The 18,548-nt window shown below is 34.0% G+C and overlaps 1 protein-coding gene across 6 annotated transcripts in view; it reads left to right on the top strand.

Annotated features, from left to right (window-relative positions):
* The window catches only part of DGKB (diacylglycerol kinase beta), a 647,032-nt gene that overhangs the window by 126,458 nt on the left and 502,026 nt on the right, over positions 1-18,548 (top strand). For all 6 annotated transcript variants that reach the window (XM_047096393.1, XM_047096391.1, XM_047096390.1 and 3 more), the window contains 4 exons: positions 1,671-1,720; positions 5,055-5,129; positions 8,438-8,557; positions 17,610-17,727. In XM_047096393.1, coding sequence (XP_046952349.1) covers positions 1,671-1,720; positions 5,055-5,129; positions 8,438-8,557; positions 17,610-17,727 — 363 coding nt within the window. The remainder of the gene's footprint in view (positions 1-1,670; positions 1,721-5,054; positions 5,130-8,437; positions 8,558-17,609; positions 17,728-18,548) is intronic.

Raw genomic sequence — 18,548 nt, 5'->3', positions numbered from 1 at the left:
TACTTGAGTCAGTCTCTCTCTCTCCCTCTCCCTCTCTCTCCCTCTCCCTCTCCCTCTCCCTCTCCCTCTCTCTCTCTCTCTCTTTCTGTGTGTGTGTGTGCGTGTGTGTGTGTCTGTCCCGCTTTTCTAAAAAATAAACAAACTTAAATAAATAAATAAAGATACATAAATAAATAAAGTTAGACTTTTGTAAGTCTTTTCCTTGTTCCCTGCACTGAAACCGTTCTTTGGGCGATGTGTGAATGAATTCCTGCCGCTTAACAAGTGAGTTTTATTTTCTGCTTTTTTCTGGAAAATCTTAGTATCCATGTTGTGGTAGGTTTTTTTCTTTCTGAATTTTTGTCATTTATTGAGTACACAAGAGAGAGTAATCATCATGGTTTGCAAATAAAGATATTTACATCATTAGCCAGCCTAACGTTATGTTCCTTAACTCAATAGGTACACACTTTCCCCTTACATTTTAACATCTTTAAAGTCTTTTCGCGTTTTACAATAAATAGTATATGATAGTTACATTGCAAGCATTTTTTCCAGTTCGTTGTATGCAGACCGGCTATACATCTTATAAATAAATAACCATATCTTAGATTGGTGAAGTATAATGATTGTTTTTAAATACAAAAATAATAATTACAGATATATGATCAAGGCCATTGCATAATTATGCCCCCTTGTTATCAATGTCTTTATTTAATATGGTAGACCTCAGACATCAAGATTCTCCCAGAAATTATGCAAACCCAACAAAAACTCTCACTTCCACTCCTCTGTTTTAACAGCTGTGTCAGTCTTCTCTGTTTATCTCAAAATGGCACCTGCAGCCTCTTCTGTGGTCTCCTGGTGGTATGTGAATTTATGAGGGAATCCTCAGGCCATTGAGACCCACTGTCCTCTGGCTTTCCTGTGCTGGCTACCACAGAGACAGCACTTCCCTTTTCCTGACTCATTAGTTCAAAGAGTGGGTACCCTATGAAACTACCTCTCAGACTGCAACAAATACACCATTATAACCGTGGTAGTAATGCATTTGTGTCTTGTTGTCCTCCATCAGAAAAATTCCCTTGTTTTGCACTAATCCTTTCCCATACTGCTTAGGGATCAATCAAAACAAGGGCTTACATTTGTGTACTGACTGACAGCTTTGGATATGCATTTATGTGTATCACCTCACTTAACTTTCACAAGTGTGTTTTATGACAGGGTAGTTACTCTCATTTTACAGAGAAGAAAACAGGGTTTGACTATGCTCATGTACTAGAGAATCACCCATTCCGAATTTGGGTTACACACCTCCAAATCACATCTTTCTTCTTATTCACTCTGCCCTTTAATATCTGTACTCTGAATGTCTAAACTCCTTCTTTCATTTTTGAGTTTTCATTTAATGATCTTGTAATTAAAAAAATGAGCAAAGAATAGTACCTCTTAGTGTTTTCTAGATACATAACAAAAATTGATAGACCTTGTATCTGATATTTCATATTTTTGTTAACTGATGAATTCATTTGCCACTTAGTTTGATAAATGATCCCATAGATCAATTGCTTTGAGTAGGAGAGGATTGAATATTTGCTTTCAACAGAAAATAAATTTTGAAGAATCTGTGTTATCCTAACATTGATCTCACTTACCTATAATATTTTTTTCAACACCTCTTTTATTTCTAGTTATGTTTCGCCTCTATGACACAGATGGGAATGGCTTCCTGGACAGCTCGGTAATTTTTTTTCTTCAAATTTTCTGTAAAAGTTTCAAAGCAGTTTGTTCTGAAAAATGCAATGAATAAATTTATAGCTATTACCACAGAAGACACACTTAATATAATTTCCATGCACTCACACAGCATTTTTATCATCTGAATTTTTGAAAGAGAATGATCTGAAAAGGCTGTTAGGATTACAATTGTTCTATTGAATTATTTTACTAGAAAAAAGTGACTTTTATGCATGGGACAATAAAAAAAAGACCCCAACCTTGTTTGAATAATACATGAGAAAGTTGAGATCACTGATCTAGAAAGAAAAAAAAAATCTGAGGTTTGACACTAAGGAAATTATCGAGAATACCAGTAGAATTAAAAGAAATTATAAAGTCAATTCAATCATGTTATCATTTGCCACATTTTAAAGTCTTTTGGTCATATATATGCTGTTAAAATACATACATATATTTAAAAATTGATTTGACCAACTCTCCTTTTTAAAATGTCTCATCTAATATAAATGCAAACTGTATTCTTTATCATTTTAGTCATAAAAAGCAATAGGAAAAAAATACGATCTCTGTATGACTTAATTGAAATGAATAATTAAATGTTTATTTTATTTGTAATATACACAAATAAGTGTTAGTTTTCAGAGCAGTTAGATTCTTAATTTTACTGCACGAATCAGTGCCTCAATTGAAAATCCATTTCAGGTTCCATCCAATAATGCATTTACATTTCCTAATCATATATTTTTCATATTATATCATTGCCTATTCCATAAAGGAAATATAAGAATATTAATAAAATAATAAATGTCAGGTTGTGGAAATTTTGAAGTATTCAGGTACATTAAAAAACAAATGTTTTGATATTTTTAAATTGATTAAAATGAGCATTACTTCTGATAATGAGTGAGTTTCTCTCATCATCTGATATACCTCCCTCTAACAGAACCAAACAGGATTCTACAGGCAAAGCAATGAAGTTGGATACATATTTATGTAATGCTGAGTACGATAATGGCACATTAGCTTCTCCAGAGAGAGATAAAAACGTATAATTCCTAATTTAGGAAATGACCACCCATCTAAATTGATGCTGTGATTGTAGCATTTCTTATTTAAGTCCCTCCAGTTTTTCAAATGCTATCATTTTTAAGTGCCTGGTAGTGTGCAGTTTTCCATTTAGGAATATTAAGCTACACGATACATTTGCTCATTTTCTGGTGGCACTTCACAGCTAGGAGTTTAGACTTTTCTAGATATTTCCATATGCTTATTGTAGCACTTCTGACTATATTGATACAAATTATATTTCAATGCAAATTTGTTTTATTTAATGTTTCTGTTTAATTAAATTAAAAAGATGTTTCTTTACTAGACTTTTAGCCACGGTTTGGCAGCTGATTTGAAAATTAAATTAAATGCTTTTTTGGTCTCTGGCCATTTTTGTTGTTGTTGTTAACATTCAGTATATTTCCAACAATATTTATAACTATACATACAATATTAAACAATGAATTGGGGATAAATAAATTTATTTATGATTCAAGTAGTCTGTTTTGTAATTAAGGGTCTGAATTTTGTTTCTATGGTTTTCTCCATACAACCTACTACAACAGTATATTGCCTTCACTGTCAGGTTGAAATTGCACATGCTGATGTCATTTGTCTTGGAATTGAAAAGGTATAACACTTCACATAGTGGAGGCAAGGCATAGGAAAATTGATACTTTGAAAAATGACCACTGTTGTGTAATAATGCTAGTTAATATTTATTGATCCCTCGCACTATGCCAGGTGGCATAAATGTATTTCATATCATAGCATGTTTACTCTTTGCAGCAACTCTACAAACTAGGTAAGATTAGAATAGTCATTTTACTGATGAGGAAACCGAGTCTTAGGTTAGTTGACTTATCTGATGTCAATTAAACATGCCTACATAATAGTCCACTAGAAATAGTTTGTGTTCCTAAAAACATATCCAGGGACGTTTAACCTTTCTAAACCACTAAGGCATATATATGTAGGCAAAGACAGAGTAACACACACACACACACACACACACACACACACACACGCACAATTCTAGCCTATAATTCCAAGGTACACTAGTTTAAAATTTTTCTTATCTGTATTAAGTAAACACATTCATATGTGTATGTTTTTCTGGGGCAACCTGTGTTACACAAGCAACATTTTCATGATTACATTTTTCTAGAGAATGGTAGGGTAGCTTCCATCAGTTTTTTATAGGGATCCATTATCTCCCAAAAGAAAACCTCTTTTACCGTATTTCCTTCTTCACTTTATAAGTGTTAAGTACATATATTAGATCAGAGATTGAGATTAGTAGATTAGAAATTAGATTGAGTAGAGTTATCTTTGATTAATATGCTTTCAAACCTTATGCTTTTATACTATAAGAAGTATAAAGTTTTACATTATTATACTGTAACAACAATTTTAATTACATCATTGACTACATTTAAAATTACTAGCATTTACAAAGCATATTTAATCTATTCTGGAGACAGGGAACAATTAAAGCATTAAATAAATAGTTATGAGCAAATGTTTTAATTTGTTTAGTCAAGTCATATGTATTAACTAGCCGTTGTTCAAAGAGTTGACACTTGAGCAGAATAATATGAAGATTCTAACTAAAATTCTATTTCCTCATAAAATAAACTTTACATGTACTTAGCCTCTAAACTTTGACCCTTGAACGCACCTCTAGCAGAGCAAATTATACCACTTAATGACTAGAATAGTCAATATACATTCTCTGTGTATCAGAATAAAAATAAACTTCTCAGTTGCCCTCAAACACTTCCTTTCATCCTTCCACACCTGTTTCCAAGCCATAGGGTCAGGATGCTTGTGACTTAAACATCACATCTTGTGAAAATATGCATGTCTCTTCTTTGATCAGATTTTCTTTCCCAAGACAGATTTTCGTCCTTAAAAAAATCTTCTATTGGAAGAAAATCTTTTTTTGTGCAGTTGGTGCCCTCTCCTGGTGAAGATTTCTAGACAAAGTACAAAATGAATTTGTATTCAAGTTCATCTTTTATGTATAGTTAATCAGACTGTTAAAAGGATATATTACATGTGTATATAAATTACTATATAGATATATAAATTCTATATAATATGTATAAATTAATCATGTAACTCCTTTAGTTTTTGAGCTACATGTTAAAGAAAACAATTCTTGTAAGTAAAAGTTTGAAAAATTTACAAAGACCTTGTATTCATATCCATATTCTCTCTCTCTCTCTCTCTCTCTCTCTCTCTCTCTCTCCCCCTCTCTCCCCCTCTCCCTCTCTTCTCTCCAGGAACTAGAAAATATCATCAGTCAGATGATGCATGTCGCAGAGTACCTTGAATGGGATGTCACTGAACTTAATCCAGTAGGTATAGGAATGCTTTAACTGTTGGCTACATTCTAAAAGACCCCTTTGTCTTTTGGGTTTTGTTTTGTTTGTTTATTTTTGGAACTTGAAGATACTCCTGTCATTTGATATTTTCCTTTGATAACTCTAAGTTACTCTTTCTATTCAGTGCTGAAAATGGATTCTGAACAAGAAAATGTGTATGTGCTGTTCTGAAGTTCTAAACAGTAAATTTTCCTTTTCTTCTTCATGGAAATTAATTTGAATGGTGGCCTCAAATATCTGTCGGTAAACAGGCTGCTGATGAACACTGCCAAAGTTGTGCCATGCCATAAAAAAGTCAGAAATGATGTGTGTTTTTCATGATCTCTATGATTTTCCTCGTATGGAAATAGCTAAATATTGATTCTAAAAGAAGGTGAACTCAGTCAAGAAGATGATAGTTTACTGTGTATGGCATTGTATTATTCCCTGTATATATGTTATTCAACACTTGCAACTCTCTGAAGTAGACACTACTATTTTATTCATTTTACAGATGAGGAATTGAGACCTCAGAATGTTAAAGTAACTTCCCTGTAGCACTTAAGCTGGTTAAAGATAGGGCTAGAAAATTTTAATCTATTGTTTAAAGAAATGGTATCTAACAATGCTTGTAAGAACATTAAAAAAAAAACCTTATTGGGGCGCCTGGATGGCTCAGTTGGTTAAGCAGCCGACTTTGGCTCAGGTCACGATCTCGCGGTCCGTGAGTTCGAGCCCCGCGTCGGGCTTTGTGCTGACAGCTCAGAGCCTGGAGCCTGTTTCAGATTCTGTGTCTCCCTCTCTCTGCCCCTCCCCTGTTCATGCTCTGTCTCTCCCTGTCTCAAAAATAAATAAAATGTTAAAAAAAAATTAAAAAAAACTTATTTTTACAGCATTATTCAAATGTATATTAAAACATACTTGATTAGAATCTGTGACTTTTGCTACAAGTAATATTTTGGGGGGAGTTGATAAGTATGTTATTGACTTTAGTTTATTCTTGAAACCAACTAAGTCGAGCAAATTATAAATGAGTTAAGCAAATAGAAATCAATTTATTTTAATGGTTTGCATTTTATATGAATTTTAAAAGCCTTATAATGGCATGATAATGACATGATTATGTGATAGGAGAGCTGAGATAGCATTCCCTTTGCTTTGGAAACTAACGCCAGTAAATTACAACAAAATTATATGCAATGTCACCTATAAAGGAGGGCACCATTCTTACTGGGATTAAGGTTTCCAAGTTTTAAGTCAACTGGTTTTTCTTTTTTGAGGGATGTGGAAATACACATGCTGTGCACATGATGCATAGCAGATATCATGAACAAGGTTGCAGTTTTTATATTCAATAATAAAAGAATGGTATTTAATTCTAAGAATACTGCTTGATTCATCTTAGTACTATTTTCACTGAAATTAAGGGACTTTTAAGTTCTTTTGTCCTTTGGGGTTATGTTCATCTAAAACAGCTTTGTCCATCCTACTCACCTTAATACCTGTAAATATGGTACATCTTTCAGTCAAGTCTCTTGTCCTCACTGGAGCCATGGAAAGAAGGAAGATGTTTTTTATATTAGATTTTAAAGCTGAAAGCAGCACTACTGCTTTCTCTCCCCCAAAATATTGGCAGGCTGTACATTTGAGTAAAAGGGAGATGTGGATGATTTCAGGAAGGGAACATTTGGTGGCTGGGCCGTCTAATTATGACAGATCCCTACTAGAAAATATAAATAATAAACTGCATGGCATTATTTGTCATTTGCAGCACACACTGATAAATCTGTCACCTCTGTGAGTAGTATAAATAGTAGAAAGTGAAGATAAAATGACTTACCTTGTGCAGTGTGTTTGCCATCATGGGGAACGGCATGCCTCATCCTGCCTAATGATTCGGCAACTCTGCCTGTTTTAAACCAGTGTGTACATTTGTGCACATTGTCAGACACCTGATAAATCTACACATATGAATAAAAACAATTGAACATTTGAGGTTCATGGCAGTTAATGGGGAATATTGAGACGTCCTTGGAAAAGGTTTTTAAAAAATGAACCCAGGCTCTAACATTAGATGTATGAGGTACAACCACCTGAAACAATGCTCTGTGTTTTAGTTTTCTTCTTATTTATTCTTTCTACTAGTTCATCAAAGTACGTTCAAGGGGCAGGAGATTTTAACAGTATCTTCTACCTTTTTGCTAAATTCTAAATAATTTCCCCAGTTTTTCATTTGGAGAATAATAAAATGATTATTTCAGCACCATTTGTTCCAAAAAGTCTCTTGTTTCTCAATACCTACCTTTAGGTGTGTATGAAGGAAAATAACCTGATTTTCAAATACTTCATGAGGAACCACACCAATCAACTAAGTTCAGGAGTTTTTAGGCAAACAACACTGTATCAACATATCAAGTATTTCATTTATTGCATCTTTCAAATTTTTGTTCTAATGCTCTCCGTGTATCTTTTTTTTTTTTTTTGCTGAATCGATTAAAATTTCTGTATTACCATTTTGGTGCTATTAGATGGAAATACTTCACCTCCCCAGAAAGCAAGGGTAATATGTTTGGAACACACATATACTTTCTGCTCATGTAATATTAACAGCCCCTATGTGATACTTAGTATACATTCTGGATGCTCTTTGAAAAAGCTTTCAGTATATTAACATACTTATTAAATACATTGGATTAAATACTGATATTACCACTGTAAAAGAGATAGTTGTATTACCAACAAACACTGTAGAGAACATTTTGAGACATTCCATACAAGTCAACTTTAGAAAAGAAACCTAATCAAAAATGACTTGATGGTTTAACTTCTTGGATTTATTAAGTTCTGATAGACAATTAAAAGCAACTTAATTCCTCCACCCCTTACCACTTAGCAAAGAATTACTTCAGCTCTTTGCCATGAAGTTAATTTGTTCAGACATTTTCTGGCATATACATGAATTTTAAAAATCTAGAGAAAGCAATTAAAGACCACTTTCACCCTTAAATTAAAGATACCCTCTTGTTTTAGCTGTATCATTCACTGAGAAAGTATTAAAAAGTTAAGCAGTTATTCCTACAAGATGAACATCATAGGTGGTCAAGTTCCAGAAATCATAACAAAGCCACGATAGCCACAGTTTTTGGATTAACGCTTTACCAACTTACCTAGATATTTATCTCTACTCTGCAATTAGTTGCTGGTCAGTTTGTTTTAGCCAATTCATTGCAATGCTTTATTCTTTCTTTTGAAATGTATTTTATTGATTCACTGCAAGCTTTCCCTCATCTCTTCTACTCCAGATCCTCCATGAGATGATGGAAGAAATAGACTATGATCATGATGGAACAGTCTCTCTGGAGGAATGGATCCAAGGAGGAATGACAACAATTCCACTTCTTGTGCTCCTGGGCTTGGAAAATGTAAGCATTTACACAAAGAGGGTGGCCTGGTGGTAAGTCAGTGGGGTGCTCCATTACACATTTTGATTATAAATTGATTTGGCCATTTTCTGTCATTAAGCATGTAGTGAGTGCCTGGACCTTTTAATAAGTATACCACAGTGCAGTGTCATAATAAGTTGTGATTAATACTTGCCACAAACACATTGATTCATTTTAGGTATTGCTTTATTATTTAATATGTAATTTCTTTTTTTTCTCTATTTAAAAGATGATCTAGTTTGAAAAAAAATATTGACCTTCTCATTTTATTTACTGCAAGAAACTCCCCAATATTATTACAGTCTGTGGTTCTTGTGGTGCTCCTTCTCATTCCATAATCACCATCCCCATGAAGAAAATCTATTTTATTGATAACCAATACTTGGAGAAGCCAATTATATACTGAGGTAGTTAAGAGTATATCTGAAACATAATTTTTTCTTACGTATCATCAGATCAGCCAGCCTTTCATTCTAAGCCTATCAAAAGTTTTCTTATATCATTGCTTCCAGTGGTAATTAAAAAGTGGTTTGCCGGAAAATAAATGAACCTAAGTTTAGAATGGGATATAACAGTGACTTTGAAACTGAATCTTGCTGCCGGGTCTTGATGTCAATTTCAATAATCAAAGTCAATGAGTCACTATTGGATTTTTGTATGTAGCATTAATAAAAAGAATTAATTCTAATGTGCATATAATAAAATGTATACTAAGATTTAAAGAACATTACTTATGGAAACCACCATAACACATAAAATATTTAGAATTTTGAAATGCAAGAACATCACGTCCACCATTTTGCTGCTGACTCCAAAACTTTTCATACTTACTTGTTACCAGAGCTAACAACGTTGCAGATTCAAGACTATACCACAGTTACTCAAGAGACCAAAATTTTTTTAATTTTATTTTTTTTTAAATTTACACCCTAATTAGTTAGCATGTAGTGCAACAATGATTTCAGGAGTAGATTCCTTAATGCCCCTTACCCATGTAGCTCATCTCCCCTCCCATATCCCCTCTAGTAACCCTCTTTTTGTTCTCCATATTTATGAGAAGAGACCAAATTTTTTAAAGCCCTCGTGAAATCTTACAGTCTGTATTTGTAAGACATATGAGAATATACACAAATATGTTTGTACACTTTTACATATGGGTGTGGGAATATATATGTGGGCTTTAGGAAAGTAGCATTTCTCTCTTTTTCACCTGATTGTTCAAATTCTTTCACATTTAGGTTAAGCTTACCCCTCATGAGGCCCATAGGATTTTAGATATGGTCATAGGAAGGCAAAGAAAAATTGCTAATAGATTATATACAAGGAAGTTATCCTTAAAGTAAATAATTTATTAAAACAAAGTAGATCTTATTGTTAATAGATATATATTTCTACATTTTGAAAATTAATGAGGGAGTTTTTTCTTATATCTGATGTTCTCATACAATACATAACCTGATATCTTTTGGTAAGAACCTGTTGTATATCTCTATATTTTAAATATTTGTTTAATTGTTTAATACACCTGATTAAACTATATGTAAATAAATCAGGAGAAAACAAAAAGAAAATTAACAAAAGTTAACATTTTAAGGAGTAAGGTATACTTTAAACAGAAAAAGTTGTCATATGCTAGTTAAGAAGTTCTGATAATAACATTTCCCTCAAAGAGAATTTTATATTTTTAAAGCTACAATTACATTTATTCTAAATATTTATGGAAATTTTAGTATGAGAGAATGTATGGGAATGAGTAAGTACACTATTTGGTATTTGGTATGCTGGACAGCAAAATGCAGAAATGCACACTTAGTCATCTATTTTTAAAATATTACATAAAGATTTTGAAATGATGTTCTTCTAAGGAAACAGTTGTTTAGATTTTTTTATAATTTTATATATATATATTTATATATATATTATTTATAAGGTTGTGAAAATAGCATGGGTAAATACAATCCACAAGTCCTGATAGATTTAATTCAGATTATTTTATTTTATTTTTTTTTTAATTTTTTTTTCAACGTTTTTTTATTTTTGGGACAGAGAGAGACAGAGCATGAACGGGGGAGGGGCAGAGAGAGAGGGAGACACAGAATCAGAAACGTGCTCCAGGCTCTGAGCCATCAGCCCAGAGCCTGACGCGGGGCTCGAACTCACGGACCGCGAGATCGTGACCTGGCTGAAGTCGGATGCTTAACCGACTGCGCCACCCAGGCGCCCCCAATTCAGATTATTTTAAACAAATACAATACTTCATCAGTTTCTAATGTAGCAGTAAATTTATTTCAACTGAATGAAAATTCTTTGTCATGAATTTCTATCAGGCTAAGCATACCTAATATACTTTATAATCATGTTCTTAAATTTATATTTTGTGTTTTTAGTAATATGAGATGTTTTTGGAGTTTAACAGGAGAAATCCATTTAGGGTTTCAAAGTAGTAACCAGACCTATGTTCCAAAATTGTGTTTCCAGTGAAAGCCACTAGATGGCATGGCTACATCGTTTAACATTTACTGATCAACTTAAATAGGAGATGGAATTTTTCCTCTATAAAGAATTCTGAGAGTAATATCCCTTTTCCTTTGCTTTTTAAAAAAAGAATAAGCCAATAATGTTTTAAATTGTCTTTTAATAAAATGTATAAGCCATGTAATTATGATCACAAAACAGAGCATTTATTTGTTAGAAACAGCTTTTTAATTCCGAAGCATGGAAAGTGTTATACAAAGCAGGAATGACACAATGACAACTGAGTGATGAGGGCCTTTTTTTAGTAATTGAGATTTATTTCCTTTTCTGTAGGCAGTTAATGTGTTATGTTATTACCTGTAGAGAATTTGATTCATGATGCCATTTCCCCCTTCCACCCCCCAAGCCCCCCCCCCTTTTGCTAATCAAATTGGAAATCTAGAAGCTTTAGGTTGAATCCAGCCATTTATTGTGCAGCCAGTCTTGTTATGTTGTCCTATACATTCTTGTCTTCTGTCAATTATGAGCTCAGGGAGTAGATTCTAATTGATAGTGCTTGTTAAATACCACAGTGCATTTGAAAGTGACTGTGGTGTACTAGCCAAATTACACAGATAAGAACATTGTCCTGGGAGAGAAATCCTTACTTCTAATGCAAAGCAGAACAGTTGTGATTTCATGGTAGTTTATTTTTCTCCATCAATAGACTTTAAATATTTACTCTATTTCAAGTACTATCTGTTTTGGCAGCAAAATCACAAATGTAGTTTATCAGAACCTGATTCTATATCAAATGCTAGAGAGTAAGAGTCATTTCTTTTCTATTATAAGAAGTCCATGAGGGGCGCCTGGGTGGCTCAGTCAGTTAAGCATCTGACTTCGGCTTAGGTCATGATCTCACAGCTTTTGAGTTCGAGTCCCGCATCAGGCTCTGTGCTGACAGCTCAGAGCCTGGAGCCTGCTTCGGATTCTGTGTCTCCCTCTCTCTCTGTCCCTCCCCTGCTTGTGCTCTGTCTCTCTCTGTCTCTCAAAAATGAATAAATGTAAAAAAAAATTAAAAATTAAAAAAAAAAAGGCCATGAAACTTAGCAAACCCAGTATGAAATAGTACAGTCTGTTACATCTGAAGGAAAACTGAGAGTTTGGGTGGCACTTGTGATTTTTATTATACCTGAAGCAGAGTCATTTATTTATAAGGTCTTTGTTGCAGTTGCTCATTTCCACCATATGGCTGGCACAGAAGTAATCACAGGAACTAAGTAAAGGAAAGAGCAAAGCTGTGTTCCAGGAAAACCTTATTTACAAAAACAGCTTGCTAGTCAGATTTTACCCACAGGCCATAGTTTTCTGACCCATGATTTATTCTGTCGCTTATCTGTCATATTAGAAACAGAAAGAGTATTAATTTATATTTAGTCATTTAGGAGAAAGGAATCTAATATCTTTTTATTTAGCTCAGTTAGACAACCCCAACAAGACATGTGGACTAATGAAGAGATAGTACGGTAGCAGTGAACTTCATCAAATTGATCTTTACCTTGGCTCTGTTACTAACTAACTAGGTCATTTTTGTGCCAGCCAGTCATTCTCTCTAGATACATAAAAAGAAACTAGGCAACAATATCCCTTTCCTTTTCAAATATTCTTTCAACTCAGTTATTCTTTTTTTTTTTTTTTAGATAAACAAGATAATTCATAGTGCTGCAATTCCTAAAATCTGTAATTTTGGATCATTATTAGGTTTTTCAAAGAAAATTCCTGAATTCATATTATCATAAAAACAGAAATACACATTTAAGTAGGAGCCTGGCTTAAAATAAGAATACCTTAACTTCTTAGTCTTGGATTGTAGTGCCCACGTCTGGCATGTATGGCTTTTGAGTGGATATATGTTTTCATTTCATTTTATGTGTTCTCAGAATCCTGGACTTTAAATACTATACATCATTTAAACTTTGCTGTTGATCAGAATGTCTTAGGACACATATTTTCAGCTGACTCAGCAAAGTAAAAGTAACCACTTGGTGTGCCTCCTGATTTCTGATGAAGTCTATTTCCTGATGAAATTTCTGAGTATAATGGAGAGCCGAAGATGATGCATTCTTAATAGACTAAGCTATATTTGGAAAACTAATGCTTCACACTCTATTTTTTAAATTTAATTTGGTTGAGCTGTTGTTCTGCTGTTTATACATTGCTCAATCTAGAAAGGAATTATGAAGCTGGATAAATGCAACAATTCTTGAGATTCCAAGTTGGGTCGTTCAAGGACGCCAGCTCGGTGCTGTGATGTGCTCTTGGATTTGCATTTGAACCCAAGAATGGCAGGTCCTGAGCCTGGCTTTTAAAAATGGGATCTGGAGATAAGCAGTTGATTGCAACTCTACTCAGAATTTTAAACTGTCTCTCTGCATTCTCTTTGCCCAGATCTGATGTAACTCATCTTTCTGTCTTAAAGAGCATTTTCTTACATATTGTTATATCTTTTTGGAGACCTTGAGCAGAAAAGGAAGGTAATTGAATGGCCATTATTATTTAATAAGTTGGAATTAATTTGCAACATTTGCTCTTAAAAGTGTCTTAAGTGAAGTCAGCTGAAACAGACAGGGATGTGGCCCGGTATGGGGATTAGGGGCATTTTGGCTATGGCATTAGTAAATTTTCTCCTTCAGGTCTTTTGAAAAAATGAGATTATTTATAGTAGCCCTAGTTCACTTGAACATGATATGTGATCTTGGATGCATTTAGGGAAAAACTAAAACTTTAGAAATCATTAGGGTCATGAAATAGCTTCCAAAAATTTCCAAGGGGCATTCTTGCCTTTGAAACCTCCTTTTGACTTCTAGGGAGTAAAAAGGGAAGAGGAACTTAGGGCTCTTTCTCTGTGTGAACTTGCCTCTGTTTCATTAAGTAGTTCTCTGTCATAATCAGTTCACAGAACTGAACCACTTCACTTATAAAATACAGTGTTTTGTAAATATCAGGAGGAAATTTCTACTAAAAGTGATGTCTGGTAATGAAAAACAGAACAGATTTTTTATGAAACAAAGTATAGTAAACCTACAAACATCCTTCTCAAGTCTTTTGGCTAAAACATTGGGATGTTACAACTCAACCCAATGATAGTAATAATATTTGCTGTTTATATAACACCAATCTTCTGAGGAGCTAAATTGACTTCACAGGTATTGTATAATGAAACCACACACCACAGCCTGGGAGAGGAAAGTAGGTGTTTCCATTTTATTAGAGAGGAAAATAGGAAGAGAGGTGAAATGGCTTATCCACATTTTCATAGTAGGCCAGGAATCAAGCCTTCTGGATTTTTCTCTTCATTTCTTGTTTAAAAAGATGAATTCCTTTCTATGACAATAAATATTTATTTGCAAGAGAAGTACTATTAGGGACATGCTCTACTGGCTGATAGAATATAATAAGGGACAGATTCTCCCTGTCCCCCACTAAGTTTAATAAGACAAACAAGACAAGACATGAAAATACAGAGGGCTGGAGTATAATTTGCACTGCTGAGAAATAGTTGGCTCCTGGTTTCAATTTCTTCTCTTGAAGTCACATACATATTTCATCCTTTGCATATTTTGGCAATGTATCCGGTTAAGAGCTATAAAGCTATTTAATTTGTTTTTTGGTAAAGTATTTTATGTCTGGGTAATGGATTTGTACATCAGTTACAGCCTGTAACATGGCTAAGTGTTCTGATTGACAGAACACCCACGTTCAGACTTGTTTATTTTTTGATAAGGAAAATGCCAGCTAACTTAGTCCATATGTGCTCTTCAACAAGATGAGGCTTATTCACATGTAATGGACATTCATTTAAAAATAAAATGACAAGGATTATAAGAACAGTAATACATATGAAAATTCCATATTTTTTTCTTTCCTGTTTTCACTTAAGAATGTTTGTTTAACCTGATTTTTTCTATATCTATGTATTATTTCTATCTACCTATCTATACCTATGTGTCTATATCTATATCTATATCTATATCTGTATCTATATCTATATCTGTATCTATATCTATATCTGTATCTATATCTATTAAATTAACAACCCCCTCACTTAAACTTTTCACTCAGGATGTTTTATTCTTATTTTAAGGAATAGAAATTTTAAAATACAGACAGTTTGAAAAACATAGCAATGCTAAACAAATATATAAAATGTTCCATTCATATAATAACAACACTAGAAATCTCATGACTCAAATTAGAACTGGATTCAGAAAGTACTATAAGCACTATTTCTTATTTTATTTTATTTATTTTGAGAGAGACAGAGAGAGCATGAGCCGGGAGGGGCAGAGAGAGAATTTCAATCTCCACTCTCAGTGCAGAGCACCACACAGGGCTTGAGCTCATGAAACCATGGGATCATGACCTGAGCCAAAATCAAGAGTTGGGCACTTAACCGACTGAGCCACAGGCACCACTATAAAAACTATTTCCTAAGTTGTGGAAGAAAATTAAAACACCAGTGTTTTCTGATGTCCTCTCCACAATACCCTTAGCATAACTGCTTTTGTTGAGAGCTTGTTTGTCAAAACAAACAAACAAAAAACAAAAAAACGGAAACATTGTCCAGAACTGTGAAGGGCCTAAGAAGTTCCCTACTTGCACATTAGCAAGTTAGCTTGTTCAAGTTTCATGTATGCTGGCAGAGGACATGAGACACCTGGGTCAGAAACAAAGGACATTTATTTATAGCACAGCAAGAGGTAGGAGCTGCATGTTTGAGCCAGTTCTCTTGGCCTATAGTCTCACACAGGTGATGGAGCATGTCACAAGGAATCACTGTGCACAGCCTCAGAGCTTGGATCCCCGGGCTCGGGGAAACTAAATCTTTTATAATGTGCAATAAACAAACCTGCTTAACCTTTTCTTAGAAGAGAGAGATTATTTTTATTATACTGGACAGTAAGTAAAACTGCCCTCTGCTCTGTAGGGAGATCCATCTCTATTGTCCAAGGCTACCTGTTTTTCAAATATCTTTAAAAAGATAACCTGGAAAAAATGACAGTTCTTCTGCTTACAAAATGTGCAGAAATTCAAGACACCCATGGAGAATTATCTCCCAGGAAACATTTTCATTAATGTTTCATATTATGATGCAAATTTGACATTTCTGGTTCTAATGTAAGAGTTAGTTACTATGGATTTAATCAAGTATTTTAAATCTGATGGTTTATCTCATCACTGGAAATAAAAAAAGGTGGTCAGGAAGCATTATTATTAATATTTTAGTATAAAGAAAAATGAAACGATCTGGACATGTTTATATTGTCCCACCACTATGGAAAATGTATTCATGTCACAGCACACAGTAGGTGATCAAAAAGTTTTATTAGGTGAATGTGTTCTGAAAAATATAATAACTAGGCTAACGTGAAAAATCATGTCCTATAATGGTTGCCATTGAATAAGTGATGTCTAAAATTAATCTGAGTTTGATAGAATTTGGTGAATGGTGTACACGGTCTGCAAGGACAGAAAATGATAGTAAGAACAGTAATGGTATTTAATAATTTCATTTAGTATCTTGACCTTTTTGTAAGGAATTCAAGAGATTCAGGAGCATCTTAGTATTTCATTTTACTTCAGTCTGAACAATATAGATGTAATTAAATACCTATTAGAGAAATAGCTATTATGATATTATATAGTTTTACTTAGAAGAATAAATCATAATTATAATTGTTATGAAAAATGTGATTTAACTCAAACTTAAGATTATTATAGCAAATAACTATAGTGCTTGTTATAAATAAATACCATAATACAGTTTTAATATTTTAGCACCTTTCTAAGATCAAAATCACTCATATTTTATGGAAGAGGAATAAACAAGATGATAATATAATTAAGTCCGATGATAATATAATTAAGTCCTTAAAAAAGTTTATCTTTTAAATTTTGCTAGCTGTGACATACAAAAATACACTAATGTAAATTATAAGGTGTAAGTAGTCCTCAACTGAAGTCTTAAAATAACACCAATAACTTACCTTTAAGTAATTGTTCTTTCCCACCCCATTCCATCCCATTCCTCTGCCTCCTTTAAGACCCCCTATCATGAAATTTGAATATTCCTACTACTAAGCAAGGGTTAACATTCTTTCCAAGTTTGTATTTGTCAGGCTTTCCCACTCAATAAGAGCGTTTTCTCTTTATTTATTCATTTACTTCTTTCTGGAATTGTTCTAAGTATAAAATTTTCAAAGGCGAGGCAAGCGTGTCCCCTTTCTTAGGGAGTGCTCGGTTTGCCAGGTCATTATGATGGTTTGGGACATGCTGTTAAACTGTTGACATTAGACAAGAATGTGTGCGTTGCTATAGTATCCGAGATGTGTTAGCGGATCTCATTCCACTAGAGCACATGTGTTTTTCTAGACTCTTGGGCGATCTTGGAGAAAGTCAGGGATGAAATAACAGATTGTCTTCAAATGCCTCAGTCCAGCTCTGAATTTTATTGGCACTTGCATATTCCACTGTTTATTTCATTAAGTGAAATCTGTTTCTTTTGCGTCCTGCGCAGAACGTGAAGGATGACGGACAGCATGTGTGGCGACTCAAACACTTTAACAAACCTGCCTACTGCAATCTTTGCCTGAACATGCTGATTGGTGTGGGGAAGCAGGGCCTCTGCTGTTCCTGTGAGTATATTTACTTTGCCTGGACATCATCACCTGGAGGAAAGGTTGATTTCATGGAATAGTCCTATTTGTAGATGGAGACCTAAGAAATGATTCTGACCTGGGGCGCCTGGGTGGCGCAGTCGGTTAAGCGTCCGACTTCAGCCAGGTCACGATCTCGCGGTCCGTGAGTTCGAGCCCCGCGTCGGGCTCTGGGCTGACGGCTCAGAGCCTGGAGCCTGTTTCCAGTTCTGTGTCTCCCTCTCTCTCTGCCCCTCCCCCATTCATGCTCTGTCTCTCTCTGTCCCAAAAATAAATAAACGTTGAAAAAAAAAAAATTTAAAAAAAAAAAAAAAAAAAAAGAAATGATTCTGACCTTTCCTGTACCTAGGATTCATGTTTCCCTGCAATATGTTCCTAAATGTTTAGGTCTCTCTGGTTTTATCTTTCTTCACTTTTGAGAAACCTTCCCCTTGGAAAAGAACAAAGGACATTTTCCAATTGAGTAGCCATTTTCTTTCCATTGTAGTTTGATTTATGTATGATTCCCATTTCTTCTGGGACTATTATGAAAATTCCCACTGGTTTCTCATATTTTTATCTTACTCATATTTGCCCTTTTTTCCAAGTTAGCCACTTAATTCACATTGTCTTCGTATCATGAGACATTTCTTTTAGGTCTTTTAAAAACAATTAAATTAATTGATTACTAATTTGCATTCAAATTAAGGATACAAATTAATCTTAAAGCTGAGGCAAGTAATTTTTAATGCTAGCATGAGGAAAACCTTCATATATGATTAATGGATATTGGGAACCAAAGGGTTGCCACTTCACGAGTT

The sequence above is a fragment of the Lynx rufus genome, unplaced genomic scaffold, assembly GCF_022079265.1.
Source record: "Lynx rufus isolate CCGP_SWC_20201006 ecotype Redwood Valley unplaced genomic scaffold, mLynRuf1.p SCAF_4, whole genome shotgun sequence".
Taxonomy (NCBI): domain Eukaryota; kingdom Metazoa; phylum Chordata; class Mammalia; order Carnivora; family Felidae; genus Lynx; species Lynx rufus.
Note: the sequence above shows the minus strand (reverse complement) of the source record. Positions and strands in the feature narration are given on the sequence as shown.